Source organism: Mauremys mutica, chromosome 2, assembly GCF_020497125.1.
Source record: "Mauremys mutica isolate MM-2020 ecotype Southern chromosome 2, ASM2049712v1, whole genome shotgun sequence".
Taxonomy (NCBI): Eukaryota; Metazoa; Chordata; order Testudines; family Geoemydidae; genus Mauremys; species Mauremys mutica.
The window spans coordinates 201,278,275-201,301,980 of NC_059073.1; the positions used below are offsets into that span (position 1 = coordinate 201,278,275).

General features: G+C 46.9%; 1 protein-coding gene across 5 annotated transcripts in view; it reads right to left on the reverse strand.

The window, feature by feature from the left end:
• Positions 1 to 23,706, reverse strand: part of SUGCT (succinyl-CoA:glutarate-CoA transferase) — a 689,609-nt gene that overhangs the window by 467,165 nt on the left and 198,738 nt on the right. For all 5 annotated transcript variants that reach the window (XM_045005017.1, XM_045005019.1, XM_045005016.1 and 2 more), the window contains exons 10-11: positions 14,137 to 14,208; positions 5,369 to 5,466 (exon numbers count right to left, since the gene is read on the reverse strand). In XM_045005017.1, coding sequence (XP_044860952.1) covers positions 5,369 to 5,466; positions 14,137 to 14,208 — 170 coding nt within the window. The remainder of the gene's footprint in view (positions 1 to 5,368; positions 5,467 to 14,136; positions 14,209 to 23,706) is intronic.

Below are 23,706 nucleotides of genomic sequence, written 5' to 3' on the forward strand. Positions count from 1 at the left end.
AATTTGAACCTTCAGGTACACATCCTCACCTTTCTTAAAGCTAGTGGGGGATGTAACCCTCATTTGGTTTTAGGGGGCGGGGGGAAGCTGGAATAAATGAATAATGGGAATAGCACAGGATGAACAGTTGAAGAAGGGAAGTTACTATGTCTCTCAGGCCTGGTCTACACTGGGGGGGGGGTCGAACTAAGGTACACAAGTTCAGCTACACGAATTGCGTAGCTGAACTCAAACTACCTTAGTTCGAACTACTCACCCGTCCAGACGCCGCGGGATCGAAGTCCGCGGCTCCCCCGTCGACTCCGCCACCGCCATTCACGGTGGTGGAATTCTGGAGTCGATGGGAGCTCGTTCGGAGTTCGATATATCGCGTCTAGATGAGACGCGATATATCGAACTCTGAGAAGTCGAATGCTACCCGCCGACCCGGGCGGGTAGTATAGACGTAGCCTCAGTATTTTGGCAGCAGTGGGATACCTGAAAAGAGATGGGGAAGGAAGGGTCAGAAAGCTTCTATAGAATGCAGATAAGACAGTTACCTTTTCCGTAACTGGTGTTCTTCGAGATGTGTTGTTCATGTCTATTCCACAGTGGGTGTGCATGCTCGCCACATGCACCGGTGCCAGAAGTTTTTCCCCTAGCAGTACCCGTAGGGGAGCATCCCAGTGACCCCTGGAGTGGCGCCTCCATGGTGCGGTATAATAGGTGCAGCGCGCTCCTCCCACCCTCAGTTCCTTCTTGCCAGAAGGAGGGTGGGATGTGGAATAGATATAAGCAACACATCTCAAAGAACACCAGTTACAGAAAAGGTAACTGTCTTTTCTTCTTCGAGTGATTGCTCTTGTGTATTCCACAGTAGGTGATTCCAAGCTATATCTGTTGGAGGTGGGTAGGAGTTCATAAATTGTCGGGACGGAGCACAGTCCTGCTGAACCCGGCGTCCTCCCTGGTTTGGAAGACGATTGCATAATGCGAGGTGAAAGTGTGAACTGAAGACCACATAGCAGCCCTACAAATGTCCTGAATGGGGTCATGGGCCAAAAAGGCAGTCGACAAGGCCTGCGCCCGAGTTGAGTGCGCCTTCACAATTGGTGGCGGGGGGATTCCCGCCAGGCCATAACAGGTACAGATGCACGAGGTGATCCAGTTGGAGAGCCACTGAGTGGAGATTGGCCAGGGAGACCATGCGGAACTTGTGCTTCATCATGTACTAGTTCAGGCCTCGCAGGTCCAAGATGAGCCTGAGCCCCACTTTGGTCTTCGGGATAAGGAAATAGTCGTAGTAGTACCCCTTGCCTTTGAACTCCCCCAGTACCATTTCCACTGCTCCTAGGCCCAGGAGCCGCTCCACCTTCTGCTCCAGCAGGAGCCTCAGAAGGACCATCGGCCTCCGTCTCCAGACCTCCGAGGAAGGAGTCGGTGGGACATACAACCTCGGCACCATGCCCGGAGACCGACCAGGTGGTGGACCCTCCAGTGCCACCTAGAAGGGACGGGGTGGAGGGTGGTTGGGCGGGGAGGAAGTGAACTCGAGGGTGTAGCCCTGGGAGATGGTGAGGACCCATTAGTCTGAGGTTAGCCACGACCACTCCGGGAGGAAAGCACACAACCGATTGGAGAGGGGAAGCTTTATTGAGGGTGGATCCCTGATGAGAACTGGCAGGGCGCCCCCGGGCGTCCCATCAAAACCACCTTTTCCCCGCTTGCTTGCCCTTGGAGGACCCAGGCTGGAGGGCAGGCCGAGACTGCCTCTGTGAGTGCCTCTTATAGTCCCGCAAATTCTCATAAGCAGTCTCATATTTTGAATGGGTGGCCCGAGCGGGAGTCTGCTGTGGCTTGAACTTAGGTTTAGCCGGATATGGAACACAGAGACCCAGAGTCTGGAGAGTCGTGCAGGAGTCTTTCAGGCCATGCAGCTTTGTATTGGTTTGCTCCACAAACAGAGCTTTGTCGTCAAACAGGAGGTCCTGCAGGGAGGTCTGCACCTCACTGGACAGCCGAGAGAGCAGGAGCCATGACGCCCTTCTCATGGACACCGCGGAGGCCGTGGACCGCGCGGCCGTGTCCGCTGCATCTGAAGCTGCCTGCATGGTTGCCCTGGCAGCCGCAGTGCCCTCCTCCTTCCTGTCTTGCTCTTGGAGGGAGTCCTCGAACTTGGGATGGGAGCCCCACAGATTGAACTCATACCGGCCCAGGAGAGCTTGGTGGTTTGCCACCCATAACTGAAAGCTCAAGGATGAATAAATTATTCTTCCAAATGAGTCCAGCCTCCTTGAATCTTCCTTTTTCGGGGTAGGAGCTGGATGGCCCTGCCGTTCCTTGTGGTTGACTGACTCGACCACCAGAGAATTAGGAGCAGGGTGGGTGTATAAGTATTCGAAGTACTTGTGTTCTGCTCTCTTAAAGATGGGGGCCAATAAGGCTGGGGTTTGCCACAGGGCATTTGAAATTTTCGCCACTCCTTCATGGAGAGGCAAGACCACCCTGCCTGGTGCCGAGGAGGACAATTCATTAAACAGGGAGTCCGAGGGCTCCTCCATCTCCTCTGCTTGGAGATGGAGGCTTGATGCCACCCTTTTTAAGAGTTCTTGGTGGGCCCTAAAGTCCTCCTGTGGGATGAAGGGAGGAGAGGCTGTAATCATCTCATCCAGGGAGGGTGAGGAGGCCAGCATGGTACTTTGTGTGTCCACTGGCACCGGAGAGTCCACCGTCTGGTTCGTCTCCGGGCATAATGCCAAGGATGTATGTCCCACCGACTCCTTCCTCAGAGGTCTGGAGAGGGAGGCTGATGGTCCTTCTGAGGCTCCGGCCACTGAGCGAGCCCCCACTGGGGGCTGCATTGGGGGTAATGGTGCCCACTGGTACCATTGGGCCGGACATGGGGCTCAGTGCCACTTCACCTGCTGTGGCACCAGCAGAGCTGGCTGTTTGGCCTAGCTGGCCTGGCCCATTGATGGATGACTACAAAGGGAGGCCGGGCTGACATATGACCTGCCGCTGTCCCTGGACCAGGAGGATTGGCGGCACCAGGAGTGATGCCAACCACGGGACCGCGATTCCGACATGGAGGACCGGTACCGTTGCTAACAGCTGCTCCGCGATCGGCTCTGGCGGGCGGACCTGCGACGGTGAGACGACAGCGATCAATGCCCGGGGCTGCAGAGGCAGTGACATGGCGGGGTCCTGGAGTGGGACGCTGGACAGGAATGACATCAACATTCATGCTGTGATTGGCTGCAATAGCCCCTCCGAGACGAGGACCTTTGGCATTGTCTGCCTCGGTCCCATCGGTGTTCGCTCCTAGAGGTGGAGCAGTGCCGAGAGTCTCGGTCAGACGGAACCCAACCAGACAGTCTGGTGGGCACCGAGGGCGATCCATGTGAACTTTGCCCTGAATGGTCGCTGGGCAGCGAACAGTGTTGGGAACGTTGCCTTGACTGAGACCGGTACCGAGCCGGGGGTGACCAGAAATCCCAGTGGCGGCTTGCCTCTGGAGTGCGGGGCCAACATCAGCGGTGCTCCTGGTACCAGCATGGACATAACATCCCAGGCAGCCTGCAGGGCCTCCGGTGTGGAGGGCAGCCGAACATCCGGGGAGGCCTGCTCCAAATGGGCCGGGCTACTCCGCTCGACTTGAGTCGGAGGCCTAGAGACCGGTGGGGATTGAGGACTGCCCGACGTGGGTCTAGCCTCTGTCCTGGGTTTATTCCGGTGCCGCGGTGCTGAAGGGTCACTGCGCACCGACACCATGGTGCCCGGTGCCAACTCGGAGCGGCACACAAGAGCCGGGGTCAGCGTCGACTCCATCAGAATAGCCCAGAGCCTAATGTCCCTTTCTCTCTTTGTCTGAAGCTTAAACAACCTGCAAATCTTGCAGCAATCGCTGAGATGGTTTTCCCCAAAACAGTGTAAACAGTCTGTATGCGGATCACTCAGTGGCATAGATTGCCTACAAGTGTTGCACGACTTAAAAACCAGGGCATGGGGCATGCCCCGGGCCGGGCGCTCTAGCTAAACTAAACTAACTACAGGTACCATTCACTGAATGAACAAGCAGTTTTGGGCATGAGCTACAGCAAAGCTGGAGCAGAGCAGTTCCAAAGCACCTTCACTGGTGGCAAGAAGGAACTGAGGGAGGGGGGAGCACACAGCACCCCTTATACCACGCCATGGAGGTGCCACTCAAGGGGTCGCTGGGGCGCTCCCCTACGGGTACTGCTAGGGGGAAATCTTCCGGTACCGGTGCACGTGGCGAGCACGCACACCTACTGTGGAATACACATCAGCAATCACTCGAAGAAGAATTAAGTATTCTTTAGGATCCCATGAGGGCAAAGTAATTCCATTTCATTACAACTGAAAAAAAAAGATTGTTGGTACCAAAACATACAGTAACCAAGTGAAGTGGAAAGGAGGTTCTCCAGTGCACAAATAATCTGCTCTGTGAATAATAGAGAATTATAGGCACTGACACATGCCCCAGTCTTAAAATATCAAAATATTGGTGGTGCCTTTTCTTGGACCATTGAAAACTCAAGACTTAATGTCTCTGTTATTCACTCCAACAAGTCCTGAGAGCTGTTGAAGTTTTTTGTGTGTTGGGTTATACAGATGGGTAGCCCACATTCTTATCCAGAACAGGACACAAAGCAAATAGCTGGTCCTGGCAGTCTTCTTCCTCCTATTTTTCATAATCACCATCCTCTTCATCTAAGTACAGGACGACTCCACAGACATGAGATCTTAAACATACTGGGACGACCTTCAGGTCTTTTAGAAAATCTGAACTAAAAGGCTGCAGGTCTTCCAGGAACTCTAGGAGAATTTTTCTTAGGAGGGTGACCCGTCCCACATAGATCAATTAGATCAATGAGTATGGTGTTCAAAAGCATAAGGAATAAGACAAGGAGATGTCAAGAGAGGCATGGGTTAATTTAATGCAGAAACAGTAGATTAAGATCTCCGAAGTAGACGATCCCTTGGAACTGAAAGCCCTCAGAACAAACTTCAAACTCCGTCCCTGAAGGCAGCAAATTCAACACCAAGAGCCTTCTGTCCAAGAGTGACCCTTATCTACAACCGACCAGAAGTGCAAGTGGAAAGCACTGCCTTCTTAAATGAAATCCAGATTAATGAAGCCACACTGTAACTTTAATGTAAAGATATTACTTTGCTGCTTGCTCACTTACTAGTCCGATACATGAAACACAACATTTTTAAAAGGAGTAAGTGTCTAAATAAATTACGAACAGAAAATACTCTAAAAGATTAAAAGTAGTGGGAAACTTGCAAATGATGAGACAACGTTTTTGTACGTACCATGTTGATTAATGTACTATGGTAATATTTTCCAATTTAATAAACTTACCGGGCTGATAATATTTCAATAAGCTCTTTTCTGTTCTGCACTCGGAGTTTGTTAGTTTTATATCTGGAATCTTTACTAACTTCAAGCAAATTCAGGATCTAAATTAACACAAAAATACAGTGAATAAGAAACACGTTTAGCAGGTAAATGTAAAGACCATTTGTGCAGCCAAATAAATACATAGGTCCCAAGGATACAACAATAAGGACATAAGGTAACTTGCTAAACACCCTTCCTTTTAGTTAACTTTTTAAAAATAAAACAGGAATGAGGAAAGAGAGAGGATATATTACCTACCCAATCTCATCAGCAAGCTGGGGAAGAGATGGGAAAAGAACTGGAAACCCAAATCCCAGTCCATCACTCTTTCTATTAACAGTGTCTCTAGGCACTGATACTATACATTCTAGTACATTACAAAGACTGCATGCAACCGTGGTCAGGGTGGGGGAAACAGTAGAGAGACAGACAGACACATACACATAGCACTGTCAGTTCCTTGGGACCACGCTACACTGAGTTGTGTCACAGGACCACAGAAAAAGATATGCTGATTGTATTTGATAATTCTGGTAGACAGGGGAAATGCTATGTCTAAGTGGGCTTTTTTCCATTTCAGTGTTTTGTATTAGAACGACAATAAAAAGCAAACATATTTTCCTTTGGGGTGTCATTTTTCTTCATTATTAGTATTATGAAGTATTAATGAAGAAAAAGGGTGGTGTAGCCTCATAAAAAGGAAACACATAACTTGTAAAAGTAACACCCACCTAACATCTTGGAAACTTAATAATAATGCACCGACAAAGTGGAATTAGACTGAAAAGGGACTTTTAAAAATGTGGCAACAAGAGTTTGGCAGTTTTATAGGAACATTAATAGGACAGAAGAAGACCATATGTGTTATCAAGACCTACAATATCTGTATTAACCTCAGCATTTGTTTGGATAGACAGATGAATAGATCAATGTTAGTTAATGGGCTGATTTGTGTTCCACAAGACAAAATCAAAACAACTCCTGTATCATTATAAAGGGAAAGGGAGAATTCCTAAAAAGAAAAGGATAATATAAGTTCTCTCCGTCTTGCTTACAGAGAGAGAGTTCTAGTTTGCTGATCCTGGTTCCACTTGGCCATTGCAAGCTAGCACCATCTAAACATGGTAAATATTTTCAAAGATGCCTCATATCTACCACCATAACAAAACTGATTCTTGGATGGTGATGCTACCTCTAGATCTGGCCTCTAACTTTTAATCTCTATTAATCTAGATTGGCAGTGACCAAATGTCATTATCATTTGATGACTGTTTAGTTGTGTGTGTGAATCAGGTGTGGTCACAGACCAGCTCTGAGTGAATGACTGTTCATGTGAGTGATAAACACAAGTTCTAGCAGTTATCCTTTTATCTGCAATTCATCCTGTCTTTGGCCATGTGTAGTGAGGCGGCCTGGCTCCCAGCCGCACCTGAGAGGGACGAGCCAGAACAGCCGCATCAGTGGGCGGAGCCACCGCCACCTGTCCCCGCCCCCCGGAAGTCAAGGGCCGGGACAGGAAGTATAAAGGCCCAGGCCCAGCGCTCTGTTGGGGCCTGGCCGCTGGAGAGGACAGACGCTGGTGCCCGAGCTCCTGCTGAACCAAGCCTTCCCCGAGCCCGGTACCCAGAGGAGAACTGGCCGAGCCTTCCCCGAGCCCGGTACCCAGAGGAGGACTGGCCGAGCCTGCCCCGAGCCCGGTATCCAGAGGAGGACTGGCCGAGCCTGCCCCGAGCCCGGTATCCAGAGGAGGACTGGCCGAGCCTGCCCCGAGCCCGGTATCCAGAGGAGGAGTCGAGCCCACCCGTGCACCTGTCTCCTGAGGAGCCCATGCTGGTGGACCCCCCTGCTGAAGCTCCGACAATACAGGTACCAACGGAGGGGGAGATTGGAAGTGGCCCAGGGATAGCCGACCCCAGTCTGGCTGTAGCTGACACTGAGCCTATGTCAGTGTGTTGCGGCCAGGATCCCCACTGACTGCAGCGGATCCATGCCGCTGCTAGGGCCCCAGGCCGGGACACAGTGGAGTGGGTGGGCCTGTGTCCCCCCTGCCACCCTACTCACGGGTGGCAGTCTCCCCCTCAACCCCAACGCTCAGGCTTAGAAGCCTGGACTTACCTGTTTGCTGCTCAGCCCTGCCTGAGGGTCTGAGCCCTGTATTTGTTGCTGCCCCGCCCTGAGCTAGGGCTTGGGCTTACAAACTGAACTGCTGCTCAGCCCTGCCTGAGGGTCTGAGCCCTGTATTTGTTGCTGCCCCGCCCTGAGCTAGCGCTTGGGCTTACAAACTGAACTGCTGCTCAGCCCTGCCTGAGGGTCTGAGCCCTGTATTTGTTGCTGCCCCGCCCTGAGCTAGGGCTTGGGCTTTATAAACTGAACTGCTGCTCAGCCCTGCCTGAGGGTCTGAGCCCTGTATTTGTTGCTGCCCCGCCCTGAGCTAGGGCTTGGGCTTTATAAACTGAACTGCTGCTCAGCCCTGCCTGAGGGTCTGAGCCGAGAACTACTGCCTGTTGCCCCGCCCTGATCTAGGGCTGGGGCTTAAAGTACTGTTTGTTTGCTCAGCCCCCGTCTGAGGGTCTGAGCCCAGGACTACTGCCTGTTGCCCCGTCCTGATCTAGGGCGTGGACTGTGTGACTGCACCACTACTCAGCCTCCTGTAGTGGGGCAGCCTGGTTCCCAGGCGCCCCGAAGTCGAAGAGCGACGCCTCACCTGACAAGGGGACCCACACACGGACCCTTACACCATGTCTACACTTTCCGGGGATTGACACTGCTGCGATCGATGCAGCGGGGGTTGATTTAGCGGGTCTAGTGAAGACCTGCTAAATTGACCACAGAGCGCTCTCTGGTCGACTCCAGTACTCCACTGGAACGAGAAGAGCAAGGTAAGTCGACAGGAGAGCGTCTACCGTCAACACAGTGCAGTGTAGACACCACAGTAAGTCAACGTAAGCTACATCGACTCCAGCTACATTATTCACTTAGGCCTTGTCTACACTACCACGGTAAGTAGACCTAAGTTATGCTACTCCAGCTACATGAATAACATATCTTAGATCGACTTACTGTGGTGTCTACACCATGCTACGTCAATGGGAAATGCTCTCCCTTTGACTTACCTTATTCTTCTCATTCCAGTGGAGTATTGGAGTCGACCAGAGAGCGCTCTGCGGTCGATTAAATAGGTCTTCACTAGATCTGCTAAATTGACTCCTGCTGCAGCAATCACAGCAGTGTCGATCCCTGGTAAGCATAGACATGGTCATAGCTGGAGTAGCATAACTTAGGTCAACTTACCCTGGTAGTGTAGACATGGACTTTGTGTGTCGGCCTGCTATTGTTATTTTGTTTATTTCACTGTGATCATTTTAAAGTTAGACTATTCCCCTCACTCCTTAACTTCTCAAGCACACTTGCACTAGAACTGGCCTTCAAAATGCCTAAGAATGGACGTTTGGAGATTATACATTTGGACTATTCATTTCCAAAATGTGTGGATTTTTCTTTTGTTATATACATTAGCCCATTCCTGAAATGTGTCTTTGTTTTAGAATTCACATTTAGATCCAAGTAGCCCCACGTTAGAACACATTTTTTTTAATTGTTGATCAATATGAAACATGTTGCTTCTGTGCTTGTGTGTGGAAAATAGAGAAGTTTCACAGAAAGTCTTCAGCAATTAATCAAATATCAAAAGATCTAGCTGAACAAATAATTTGTGGGTTTTCTCCTCTTCTTCTTTAAGATTACTTGTCCAAAAGCATATGGTTCAGGCAGAAAGGCTGTAATCATTTACAGCTCTGGGCTGGCTGCTACATCTCTGTAGTGAATGTCTTCACAGGCAACAGCTTCCGTATGTTCCATATTTTTAGCATTGACCCTTCATAATAAGGCTCTTTGATACCAGTTCAAATATTTAAATTAATGTTCTCTGTATTTACTGAGGGTCTCTCTTGCAGCTTAAGTATTTCGAGCCTTCTGGCAATTAAAGTATTCTTAATTTATCACTTCTTCCCTTTCCCTACGTTTGTTAGTTCCACAAGTAACCTTCATGTTAAAGTGGGCAAACCTTTAAGAGTTTTAACAACGTTACATCTGGTTTGAAACTAGGCATTCCTACTGAGCTTCTGGGCATCTTAACTGCTTCAGTCTGTCTCTATAATTATTCTTTAAGAGTAGCAATGTTAGTCCTTCTAAATAAGGATATGAAAACTGATTTGGATGAAAAAGCAATGAGAACTGTTGCTCAAAACTGAACCAACATTTTTTTCCCCTTGTGTACGGAAAATTTTAATTTTTGCACATCTGTGGCAGTACAGTACTGTGGAGATACTGAAATGTCTTGCATAAGCCTATTCTAATAGTATTTAATGCTTTAAGATGGGATATAAAACCAAGATCTGGACCATTTGTTACAACTGAAGTTCTCATGGCACTTTTCATAAAATTAGAGGAGTAGTAAGCCTGGTTTTCTGGCTCAGATCCAACAAGGTAATTTACATGATGTTTATCTAAATTCCTCTTACTCTTTAAACTGGTTGAAGTCCTCTTTTTTTGTTTTAATCTTCCTACATCATTAAACACCTAGAAGTGGGTGGATTGATCCCTGTATTGCCCTTACCTATTTTACAGGGCTGTTGTTAGATTTAAGTAATATAGTACAACCGTGATTTTTCAAAGGTCCCAGCAGACTCCAAAACCTTTGAGTAATTGGGATCTTGACTAATTATGGGAGCTGGCTTAGGTTTGAAGTCTGCAGGCTAGAAGCCTATGTTCAGGGTCTCCAGCGCCTCCTGACTCTGAACACAGACTTCAAAGCCTCCTGAACCAGCTCCTGTATTAGAGAAAGCCATGACAACTTATTCAAGGATGGCCAGCTCCACAGCACTTCAATGTATAATTCTTTAACTGCTGCCATTTCATAATGACAGAGCTCCCCCACTCTCCTGAGATGCAGAGAGGTCCCCTCAAATGCAGCTCCCTTGTCTGGGACAAAGGGACTGAGAGAAGTCCCTGCAGTGGTACTGCTGTAGTCACTAGAGCTGAACAAAATTTTTCAGCCAAATAGTTTATTAATTGAAAAAAGCAGTTTAAGATCAACCAAATTATTAGTGAATAATTGAAATTGGTAAGCAGTTTCAGATGAAAAAAATGATTTTTAGCAGCAGAACATTTCATTTCAACACCTTTGAAATGACACATATTGATTTTTATTTATATTTTAAAAAGCAAAATACTGATTAAGCACAGCCAAAAGCCAAAAAATGACTACTGAAAATGAAAAAAAGAAAATATATATATTGCTCCCTACAATTTTTTTTCCAATATTTTGTTTTGGTGGGGAGAAAAAATTCCATTTCAGGTTGACCCAAATCAAAAAAATTGAAGGGGGAGGGGGATTTTTCAGTTCAGCAACCAAACCGAAAAATCAATTATTCGCTCAGCTCTATTGGTCACCCTAAACTCTGAAGAGTTGGCTTATTCATGGGGTTTATACATTTTACAGTGATGAAGAGATTACAATGCACAGAGACTTGTGTGCTGAAAACCTGCAGAGCTGGTCAACCCTGGGGTTGCACTTCGAGATACTTGGACATAAGGTACTATAAAAGTGCAAATTATTAATCCAATATAGTCAAAGCAGGAAAATAATGGACATTTTGTGACGAAGCTTGATCTAATGAGATTGCCTGCCCAAAAAGGTCTTGGTAAGTTTTAGGATAAGTATCCAAGCTTTTGGATTCACATTCAAATTGAAAGTGGAGAGGTTCAGAAAGCACTAATTTAAAATTGATTAAATTGGTAATATACTTTATGTTTGTGTGGTCATTTATAGTAGGAATGGGGAAACTTGTTGAGCCTAATTTCTAACTCATTTAAACATCATAGGTTCAGAAGTTTGACTCCAACCCAGATGTTACTGGTTTTGCATTCTGCTTATAAAAGACTCAAAAAGAGCAATGAACAAGCAATGACAAAAACAGACTAAAAAAGAAGCAAAGAGAGTGAGCAAAATGACAAACAAATAAGGAGACTGTGAATAAGGGGGAAGGAATACTAGCCAAAATCAGGAAAACCTGGTTAAAGAATATTTAGATAAATTAGATGTATTCAAGTCAGCTGGATCTGAATGAAATTCACCCTAGGGTACTTGAGGATGAAGCAGTCTCAGAACCATTAGTGATTAACTCCAAGAACTCATAGAGGATGGGTGAGATCCCAGAAGAATGAAGAAGGGAAAACATAATACCTATCTTTTAAAAGGGAACAAAGGGAACCCAGGGAATTATAATCAGTCAGCGTAAATTCAATATCTGGAAAGATAACTGAACATATTATCAAACAATCAATCTGTAAGCACTTAGAGAGTTGTGAGCAACCTGTGGGCCGCATGGGGCCCATCAGGGTAAGCTGACTAGTGTACCACGAGACTAGTGTACCACGAGACATTTTGCGGACATTGACCGTCAGCATGCATGGCCCCTGCAGCTAGCTGTTCCCGGCAGGGCCGGCTCCAGACCCCAGCGCACCAAGCGTGCGCTTGGGGCGGCATTTTGCCGGCAGGGTGGCAGCCGGCTCCGGCGGACCTTCCGCAGTCATGCCTGCGGGAGGTCCACCAGAGCCGCGGGACCAGTGGACCTCCCGCAGGCATGACTGCGGAGGGTTCGCTGGTCCCGCGGCTCCGGTGGACCTCCCGCAGGCGTGCCAGTGGATGCTCCACCGGAGCCGCGGGACCAGCGGAACCTCCGCAGGCATGTCTGCAGGAGGTCCCCCGGAGCCGCGGGACCGGCGACCGCCAGAGCGCATTCCGCGGCGCGCCGCCCTGCTTGGGGCGGCGGGATTCCTAGAGCCGCCCCTGGTTCCCGGGGGGTCAATATCTGCAAAATGTCTTGTCGCCTGCAATCAGCTTGCCCACCACTGACTTAGAGGATAACAGGGTGATAGGTAATAGCCAACATGGATTTCTCAAGAACAAATCATGCCAAACCAAGCTAATTTCTTTCTTTGACAGGGTTACTGTCCAGTGATATACATTGATTGTAGTAAGGCTTTTGATATAGTCCCGTGTGACTTTCTCACAAAGAAAATGTGGAATCCCCGCTATTGGAGGTTTTTTAGGAACAGGATAGACAAATAACTGTCAGCAATGGTCTAGGTATATTTCATCCTGCCTCAATATGGGGAATGGACTAGATGACTTCTTGAGGTCCCGTCTAGCCCTACAATTCTATTATTCTAAAGGAGCAAAGGGGAGAAAAGAGAAAAATTATAATGAAAAACCAAACAGTCTCTATACCACTTATAATCCACCATTTGTGCCAGCTAGATTTTAGTCATGTTTTTCTGTCTTTAACACTATGCCATGGCACAAACTACTCTCTAGATAAAAATAACCTTGCTTTCTTTTCTTTTTTTCAAATTTATTTATTGGGGGCGGGGGGTGGGCGGAACTGTGTTTAAAGACAGGTAAAAGGTTTGAGATCTCAAAAGTTAATCTGAGGGCAGGTCTACACTAAGGGCGGGGGTTGAACTAGGGTATGCAAGTTCAGCTACGTGAATAGCATAGCTGAACTTGAAGTACCCTAGTTCAAACTACTTACCCGTCCAGACGCCGCGGGATCGAAGTCCGCGGCTCCAAGGTCGACTCCGCCACCGCCATTTGCAGTGGTGGAGTACCGGAGTCGACCGGAGCGTGCGGGGAGTTCGAACTATCGCGTCCAGATTAGACGCGATAGTTCGAACTCCGAGAAGTCGAACTCACCGCGTCGACCCGGCAGGTAAGTGTAGACTAGCCCTAAGATTCTCCTGGGAACTTTCAATAGAAACAGGAAGTAGAAAATGGGTGCATTTTTCTTAGGCCCAGATTCAGTGAGGTATATGAGCACATGCACAATTTTAAACACATGACTAGTCCCATTGAAGTCACATGCTTCAAGTTAGTTAGGGAAATGCTGAACTACCTTGCTGAACTGGGCCCATAGTCCTGTAAAGGGTGACAATGCCCCTTTTTCAATGTTTGTTGGCATCCCACACAAACTAAATTGTGTTCCAAAGGAATCTGCCCTATACTATCAGTTGAATGCCATAAGATTCCCCCATCTCTAGCTGAAAATTCCCACCTGTAGCATATTTATGGCTGTATTAAGCATGGATTGAACGACACAACTTGTCTGGTCTTCGTTCTTCAAAAGGGCCCAAGTGTGTGACTCAGGGCTTGTCTACACTGGCACTTTACAGCACTGCAACTTTCTCGCTCAGGGGTGTGAAAAAACACCCCCCAAGTGCATCAAGTTTCAGTGCTGTAAAGCACTAGTGTAGACAGTGCACCTGCGCTGGGAGATGCACTTCCAGTGCTGGTAGCTATTCCCCGCGTGAAGGTGGTCTCCCAGAGCTGTGCCGTAATTACACAAGTCATGTTAAAGCACTGCTGCTAGTGAAGACATGCCCTTATGTGATGCTCACTACCCACAAGGCTCGGCGTATTTTTGGTCAATTTAGACCTCTCCAAACCTTATGGCCTGATTTTCAAAAGTGTGCAGCACCCACAACTCCCACGGACATCACCTGGAGCTATTGGGTCCTGAGCATCCCTGAAAATCATGCTATTGATCCACTATCATCATGTTCACAACATGAAACATTAAAAAAAAGTTATTGCTATTTGCTTTTCTTTACAGAGCTGAAAGACTAATGTAATGCAAATACCTCATATTGTCAATCTTAAACGTCATTACCTTGCACACGGTGACAAATTGCTGATCATTCCCAGCTCCCACCACCAGGTAGCCATCCTTAGTTTTGAAAGCCTACAAAAACAAACAGAGATGTCAAATTATGACTAAAATATACTGCATGAGACTATCTTTCAAGTTCTGGCCCTGTAATTAATTTCCAAAGGTCTTTCTCAAGTGAACCATTATGTTCAAATTCAATTTATGGTTTTATAAAAGCAGTTCAAAGTGAGAAAAAAAAACAGTAATTTCAAGTTCCTTTGATTTTTCCCATTCTGGCAGGTCTTCTTTTAAAGGCTGACAATGCAAACAGATTTATTTTACCTGCTACTCCTCTTCTTAGTACAAAGATATGTAACTTGGCTTTAAGCCATTTGAGTTACATCTATGATTTGTGTAAGTATGTGGAAAAGCCTTTTTCACCATGGATATAACCTCTATGCGGAGGACTAGCACAAACTTGGGACTTAAATGGTACATAGGCCTTCTGCTGGTTCTATGCACAGGAGCAAATTTCACTTTATGTTCTCAGAGAGCAATTTTCTTATGCAACATTAAGGTCTGGTCTACAGAGTTTTTATACCAGTATAACTATTTTAGTTGGAAGGGTGATTTTTTTTTTAACCAAAATAGTTAAATCAGTACAACCCCTAGTGCAGATGGAGTTATACAGGTGCCGTATACTGGTATAGTTTATTCCCCTCCAGACAGAGAAACCAGTTATAGAAGCATAAGGCTCTTTTATACCACTGTAACTGCATCCACTCTCCGGGTTGTGTAGCACTTTAACTATAACAGTATAGTTAAAGTGTTATAATTTTTGTGTGTAGACAAAGCATAACCTGCCGAGACACAAGAGACTCAGGCCTGGTCTACACTAGGACTTTAATTCGAATTTAGCAGCGTTAATTCGAATTAACCGTGCACCCGTCCACACCAGGAAGCCATTTAATTCGACATAGAGGGCTCTTTAGTTCGAATTCTGTACTCCTCCCCGACAAGGGGAGTAGCGCTAAATTCGACATGGAATTAGGCTAGGTGTGGACGGAAATCGACCTTAGTAGCTCCGGGAGCTATCCCACACTGCACCACTCTGTTGACGCTCTGGACAGCAGTCCGAGCTCGGATGCTCTGACCAGCCACACAGGAAATGCCCCGGGAAAATTTGAATTCCTTTTCTTGTCTGGCCAGTTTGAATCTCATTTCCTGGTTGGACATCGGGGCGAGCTCAGCAGCACTGGCAACGATGCAGAGCTCTCCAGCAGAGGAGTCCAGGCAATCTCAGAATAGAAAGAGGGCCCCAGCATGGACTGACCGGGAAGTCTTGGATCTGATTGCTGTGTGGGGCGATGAGTCTGTGCTTTCGGAGCTGCGCTCCAACAAATGGAATGCAAAGTCCTACGAGAAGGTCTCCAAAGCCATGGCACTCAGAGGATACAGCCGGGATGCAATGCAGTGCCGCGTGAAAGTCAAGAACCTGAGACAAGGCTACCAAAAAATCAAAGCGGCAAACGGACGCTCCGGAGCCCAGCCCCAGACATGCCGCTTCTACGAGGCACTGCATGCCATTCTCAGTGGGTCTGCCACAACCGCCCCACCAGTGTCCGTGGACTCTGACGATGGGATACTGTCGACGGCCAGTTCCTCAGCGATGTTCGTGGACGGGGAAGATGAGGAAGGGTTTGAGGAGGACGAGGCAGGCGACAGCGCTTACAACGCTGATTTCCCCGACAGCCAGGATCTCTTCATCACCCTCACTGAGATCCCCTACCAACCCTCCCCAGCCGTTATCACGGACCCTGAATCAGGAGAAGGATCAGTCGGTAAGTGATTTAAACATGTTAACATTTATTTTTTAACAAAGCAGGAATATAAGCTAGGCGAAAAGAAGGTCTATATATAAGGGGACGGAACAGGCATCTTCTTCGGAGATCTCCAGGAAGCTGTCCTGGAGGTAATCGAAAAGCCTCCGCAGGAGGTTCCTGGGGAGAGCTGGCTTATTGGGTTCTCCGTGGTAGCACACTTTTCCGCGCCAGGCTCTCATCTGGTACTCCGGGACCATTGCCTTCACGAGCATGGCAGCAAAGGCCCCTGGTTTGTGCTGGCTTTCATGCAGCATGCGCTCTCTGTCTGCCTCACTGACCCTCCTCAGGGTGATCTCGCACGCAGACTCCTGCATTTAAGTAGAGTGATTTGTGTACTATTAGTACTGGTAGTGCTTCACTGTTCCTTTGCACAACAAGAAGCGTCACTTTACAGCCACGTGGTGGAGGTTGCAGAGTGGCAGCATACAGGGATCTTTCCCAGGGAAGAGCCACGAGGGGGTGGAACAGGGGCAGAGTTTATGCTTTCAGGATTGCCTGCAGCAAGAGGACAGAGCTATACATTTACTTTTAAGCAGCCAAAAGTCTTTGGCTTACCATGCCTGGCTGCTCCACGGATTCTGCTGTCCTGCCCCGCTTCTCTGATCTGCAGTGCGATACCCCAGGCAATGAAAGCGAATTCCGAAAAATCAAACTTTCCCTGAGTGAGTTCGCATGAGATAGGTGCTGTGCATGGTCTTGTTAACAGACACTGATTAGACTATGTTCCTTGTTCGCAAACATGTATCTTTGTAAGGAATTCACTCCCTTTTTTCCATCACACAGCTGCAACTGTATCCCGACCTGCTCCAGCATGCCCCTCACAGAGGCTGGCGCAGATTAGGCGGCGCAAGAAAAGGACATGGGACGAGATGTTTGCTGAACTTATGGGCTGCTCCCGAACCGAGGCGGACCAGCAGAGCCAGTGGAGGGAGAACCTCACTCAGCAGCAGCGCTCACACAGCGACCGGGAGGACAGATGGCGTCAGGAGGACCAGCAGGCAACTCAAACACTGCTTGGACTAATGAGGGAGCAAACGGACACGCTCAGGCGCCTTGTCGATGTTCTGCAGGACCGCAGGCAGGACAGAGCCCTCCTGCACTGTATCTGCAACCGCCCTCCCCCGCCACAAAGTCCAATACCCCCCTCACCCAAAATAACCAGAAGGAGGGGCGCGAGGGGCCGTGAAAACTGTCACTGCACCCCAGCAGAGAGCTCAATTACCCAAAAGCTCTCAGTCCATAAATTTTGAAAAGTCCCTACCTTTCTGGCTCACCCAAGCCCAAATCCCAGTTTCATCCCCCAATTGTGTTGTTGAGTATTAAAAGTAGTTTGCTGTTAATTACTGTTTCCGCCATGTTTCTTTGCAGAAGACTTTGTGTGAAGGGGGGGGAGGGGTTTGTAATTGCGTAGGTCATTCACCATTACCAGGGTACAGACATGGGGGCAGGATCAACAGCAGGTCACACACAGAGTGCAGTCACTAGGCACCCTGGTCAGTCTGTGAGGTGTTTTTAATGTTTTGCTCAAGGTATATTTGGAGGTGGGTCTCTGTCTGCTGCCCCAGGGTCCTAGCGCCTGCCATCCACAAATGGCAAGGCAGGCTGCCCTTACCCTGCCCTTCCACCACAGCCCTGAGCCTCTACAATGCCCCAAACCCTCAGCCCCAGCCAGAACCCTCATCCCCCTACACCTCCTCCCCCTTCCCACACACCCCTCACCCCTTACTACGCCCCCACCCCCAGCCCAGAGCCTGCACCCAAACTCCGTCCTAAACCCTGCACCCCTCACCCCTTCCTGCACACCCACCTGTAACCGTCCTCCCCCCAGAGATCGCTGTAGGAGCAGTAGCCTATCATTCCTGGAGTCTAGAAGCTGTCTCTACATCACTGCACACCCTACCCATCACAGTCTGCGTCCCTGTTTCAACCCTTTAACGCGAAGTCATTAGTAAAGACAAGGTTGTTAATTAAAAATGCTCCATTACCTTTATTTTTACACGGGTGTTGGAAGGGGGGAAACGTGGTGAACAGGGTATGTAAGCATAGAAAAAAGTCAACAGTAAGTGAAACAGGGGCAGGTTCAGCTTCTCTGTAAAGAAACAGAACTGTCACAGGTTACCCTGCTCGCTGAGGAACCTCGCTTTCAAAGCCTGCCGGATGCACACCGCTTCCCGCTGGGCTCTTCTAATTGCACGGGTGTCTGGCTGAGCATAATCAGCAGCCAGGCGATTTGCCTCAACCTCCCATCCCGCCATAAAGGTCTCCCCCTTGCTCTCACAAAGATTGTGGAGCACACAGCAAGCTGCAATAGCAATGGGGATATTGGTTTTGCTGAGATCCGAGCGAGTCAGTAAGCTCCTCCATCTCCCCTTCAGACGTCCGAAAGCACACTCCACCACCATTCTGCACTTGCTCAGCCGGTAGTTGAAGAGCTCCTTGTCAGTGTCCAAGGCGCCAGTATAGGGCTTCATGAGCCAGGGCATTAGCGGGTAGGCTGGGTCCCCGAGGATCACTGTAGGCATCTCCACATCCCCAACAGTTATTTTGTAGTCCGGGAAGAAACTACCTTTCTGCAGGCGTTTAAACAGACCAGAGTTCCTGAACACACGCGCGTCATGAACCTTGCCCGGCCACCCGACGTTGATGTTGGTAAAGCGTCCCCTGTGGTCCACCAGTGCTTGCAGCACCATTGAAAAGTAGCCCTTTCGGTTAATATACTGGCTGGCCTGGTGGGCCGGTCCCAGGATAGGGATGTGAGTCCCATCTATAGCCCCACCACAGTTTGGGAATTCCATTGCGGCGAAGCCATCTATGACGACCTGGACGTTTCCCAGGGTCACTACCTTTGAGAGCAGGAGCGCCACGATTGCGTTGGCAACTTGCATCACAGCTACCCCCACGGTAGATTTGCCCATGCCCAAGTGGTTCCCTACTGACCGGTAGCTGTCTGGCGTTGCAAGTTTCCACAGGGCTATGGCCACTCGCTTCTGCACAGTCAGGGCTGCTCGCATCCTGGTGACCTTGCACTTCAGGGCAGGGGACAGCAAGTCAAACAGTTCAAGGAAAGTGCCCTTACGCATCCTGAAGTTCCGCAGCCACTGTGATTCATCCCAGACCTGCAGCACTATGTGGTCCCACCAGTCCATGGTTGTTTCCCGGGCCCAGAATCGCCGTCCCATAGCATGAACATGACCCATTGCCACCATGATCTCCATGGCGCGGGATCCCGTGCTTTGTGAGAGGTCTGAGCCACTCTCTGACTTCATGTCCTCACCGCGCTGCCGGAGTCTCCTCGCCCAATTTCTCAGCATCTGACTGTGGAAGAGGTGGACGATAAGGTGCGAGGAGTTGACAACGGCCATAAGTGCAGCGATGATCGCAGCGGGCTCCATGGTCGCACTGCAGTGCTGTGGCGTCCGCGCTGTCACTGACCAGAAAAAGTGCGCGAACTGATTTCCAGTCGGCGGGAGGGACTGTTGAATTCTGACAGTTACCCAAGACCACCCTCGACACAGTTTTCCCCCCAGCACGCATTGGGGGGAAATCCCAGAATTCAAATGGGCAGCGGGGAGTGCGGGAACTGTAGGATAGCTTCCCAAGTGCACCGCTTCCAAAGTCAACGCTGGCCCCGTTAGTGTGGACTCACAAAGTCGAATTAGTGTCCTTAGTGTGGATACACAAATTCGACTTCGTAAGGTTGATTTCAAAAATTCGATTTAACTTAAATCGAACTAATCTGGTAGTGTAGACATACCCTCAGCTACATTTAGAACAACACTTGCTTACTGTCTCTATAAAACGCACTTCCTAGCAGAAAGAATTATACAGGTCAAAGAGAAAAGTATGAAAGCAACTTTCCAGTTGGATAATTAGCCACTTGACTGTAAGATTCTCACTTAGAAAATGAGGGCCAAATCCTGTAGGCTTACTCAGTCACAAGCATTCAAAACTCCTGTTGATTTGGTCCTAAACTAATAAAAATATACAGGCATGTAGAATATATGTAACTGTTTTTACTGTGTTTTCAGACTGCGACACAGGCAATGAACACAGAGCAACTTTGGGAAGAAGAACATAGAAAAAAATTATGCAAGGCTAAAGGGTTCCTTAACATTTATTACATAAACATTTATTTATGCAGATTTTAGTCTAAAAGAAACACTACAGCAGTTATCGAGGACTAACCTAGCAATATTTAACCACTTTTTTGCAAACAAAAAAGTATCAATAATTAAGATTCTGACTTTTCTAGCAGTAATTGTGTCCAATACTACTGTCATGATAAAAAAAATTATCTTCAGCAACAGGATGAGTCTATTTTAATAATCTCTCAGTCCAAATAGCAATATTTTTTGTTGATGCTATGTACTCTAAAACTAGCCTCATACACATCACACAAGTTAATGTTTAATTTCGATGTGCTCTTTTGTGTGTATAGAACCCAGTCATTTTTTATTTATATGATCACGTGGTATTTCTCTATTAATGCAAATTACAAATTCTTCTACAAACCTTCATGCTTTGCAATTTCTAATCCTGAGGTCTCCACTAGTGCCACCATTATTAGATACAGAATAAGTACATACACACAGAAAGAACTTTTCTCATTAAAAAAAGGTACACATTGCATGAAAGATGACACAACGGCAATAAATACATATTCCAAAATAGTCTCAAAATCAGCATTATGGCTTAAAACAAAGAGTTTGGTACTTATTAGCAATTACCTCTGAGGCACATGCAATCTCTGTAAGAATTGCAGTCACATGACAAGCCACACAGCAGTATTAAACAGGCATCCATAACGGTAAGCTGCCAAAACGGCGGAAGTCACTCAAAATTTAAGGGGGTCCGGTCATTAGCATTTATGCTTCAGTGGCTTTGTGATATGTGTGGGAAAACTGATCATTCTTAATTGCATTGTATATTTAAAAAGCAAAAACAACAGTCATGTCATCCTTACTCAACAAAAATAGTATCATCATAAATGCAGCAGTGTCTTTTTGCATGAAGCTTACTCAACTTCCTTCAGCAGCTATTTCTGAGCGTCCCATTACAAAATAGCTGATTATTTGCCAGTAGCTGTTGCTGATAAAGCAGAAACTTTCCATTGTTATTAGCACAGCATCGATGCCAACATTTAAGAATGATAACAATGGTTTTATTCATCGCTCATAAATGTACACACACCACAGGTTACCGCAGGTTACTGTCTGGTCACAGAAAGCTTTACTATAGTATTATTCAAAGGAGATTCAGGGCAAAGTGCAAACAGACTTTAATGAGATTTTGTTTTGATAAACTGCTGTCTATCACATCGAATCATTTCAAATTAGTGCAATAAAAGGCATTTCACACAAGGCAAAAGTCTTTTTTCCTCCCCTATTTTTGGAAGAATGAAGGCTTATGATAGGATATGACACAAATTACATGCAAATTGCTACTCTAGGTGTCCTGAACTCTGGGGTATATAGTAGGTAAAGACAAAAAGCACAAAATTACTAAAATATAGACAAGAAAATTATTTCACAGCTTATTCATGGAATCAATAGAGATGGAAAATGGGACATCCCAATGCATGATTTCTCTGCACTATCTGAGAGGTTTCTATGCAGGCACTCTACCAGAAAGGAGACTGTATGTTCAATGAGATAGTTACAGAGCACATTTAACCAACACACATAAGTTAAAGGCCAAATCCTAAAAAGTAATGTGCATGTATCTACAATTCCCATTGACTTAAATTACAGGTACTCATGCAAGCACTCGGCACCTTTCAGAATTTGACCCTAAAAGCTGGTTTATGCTAGAAATATTTACTATACCAAAAAATAAAATCAAATAAATAACCACATATAAACATGTAACACACTTTGTATCCATGCACAAGATGTTTCAAATGGTTTACAAGCATGCTCCACACTGCTGGGTAGACTATATGTTCAGGGTTCAATACCAGTTCAGTCTGAACCATTTGTGCCTGAACCATTTTAGTGACGGTGTGGGTGCAGAGTTGCTGATAAGTTCTAGTCAGAACTAACCAGTCCTTCCACTACTGTCTTCCAGTGGCCTTTCATTTAATTTATCAGTTACTTGTGAGGAATTTAACCAAAGAACATGTCTATCTAATGTATCTAAGTCTATTGTGTTTATTGTCTCCTTCATACATTTCAACCAAATGATGTACAGCAACAGTCACAGATAAGTAAAATATCTTTGCAAATGTTTCATATCTGGTGTTGGCTTCTACAAACTAATCTGTTGGGCTAAAGGAACCAAAAGATATTAACTATTACTAGAGAGGGACAAGATGGTTGAAATAAAAGAAAAACTGACCCAGCTTTTAATCAATACTTTAACTGCACCCAAAACACGGAGGTCAAAGTGGTTAGTTAGCTGTGGTGGTGGTGGTGGTGCTGATTGTTTTCATTCCTGTCGAGCTCTGTATTTCTTGCAAAAAAATAGTTTTGTTTGGCTGGAGAAGTATCAATATACTGTGAGAATGGGTGTGCTTTCATTGCTCTTTTTAAGGTATTTCAACACAATTTCTAGACCAAAACAGTTAAGGTAAGTTTAGATAAACATCTAATTTTTGCATGCTTTCCTGAACCAAACCACCAAAACTCTTGGTGATTGACCATTATTAACTACTACTTGTTTGTACCTTTCACTTTTTAAGACAGATACCTATGTGAATGTATTGGGATTTTTAAACGTTTTTATGAAATAATTAGTTACTAAGTATAAAGTTCTTACAAAGGAAAGCACTTAACTACATGCTTCAATCTGTCCCTATTCAGGACAATACTTAAGTACATATTTAAGTCCCATTGATTATAAATGATTGATGGAGACACAGCCACAGATGCAGGAGTATCTTAGTCCACTGATGGCCCTAAAATCAGGAACAAAGCCTTGAAGTGGCACTGAAAGCAGATTAGGAGACAGATGAAGGAAAGGAGGATGGGGGAGACATACGTTACTGCAGCCTATCCTGTTGCACCAGCTGGGTTCGTAGCAGTGCTTCCACAGTCAACAGCGAGTACAGTACATCAGAGTAATCTAGTCTAGAGATGAGAAACACGTGAATCACTGTGGTCAAATCTTCATCAGAGAGGAAGGGGCAAGGTTCCTAGCAAGATGAAAGTGAGAGAAAGATATTTAGTTGCTATCTGGTTGTTTAGGATTAGTAAGTCCAATAAGACCATAAGGCTTTGCACTAAACAGACAAACAGGGAAAGACCCCCTTGATGGAAGGAGAGGACAGTATCCCAAATCCCAAACTGATCCTCAATAGGTCTTCCCCTTCTGACCTACACTACTTGCCCAGGATAACTCTGAGCCAGCCAGTATTAATTATTTATTATTTGTATTACAGTAACAGCTACAGGCCCACATTGAAATCCTGGCTTCATCGTGCTAGGTACAGTCCCTGCCTTAAACTATGGCTACATTAGAGAGCTTGCAGCTGCGCTGCTGTAAGCTTTTGAGGGTAGCCGCTCTATGCTGATGGGAGAGAGCTCTCCCGTCGACTTAATTAATCCACCCCCAGTGAGCAGTGGCAGCTATTTTGGCAGGAAAAACTCTCCCACTGACATAGCTCTGTCCACACCGGCACTTAGGTCAGTATAACTTATGTTGCTTGGGGGGCTGGCTTATTCATAACCTGAAAGACGTAAATTATACTGGCATACGTGGTCGCGTAGAG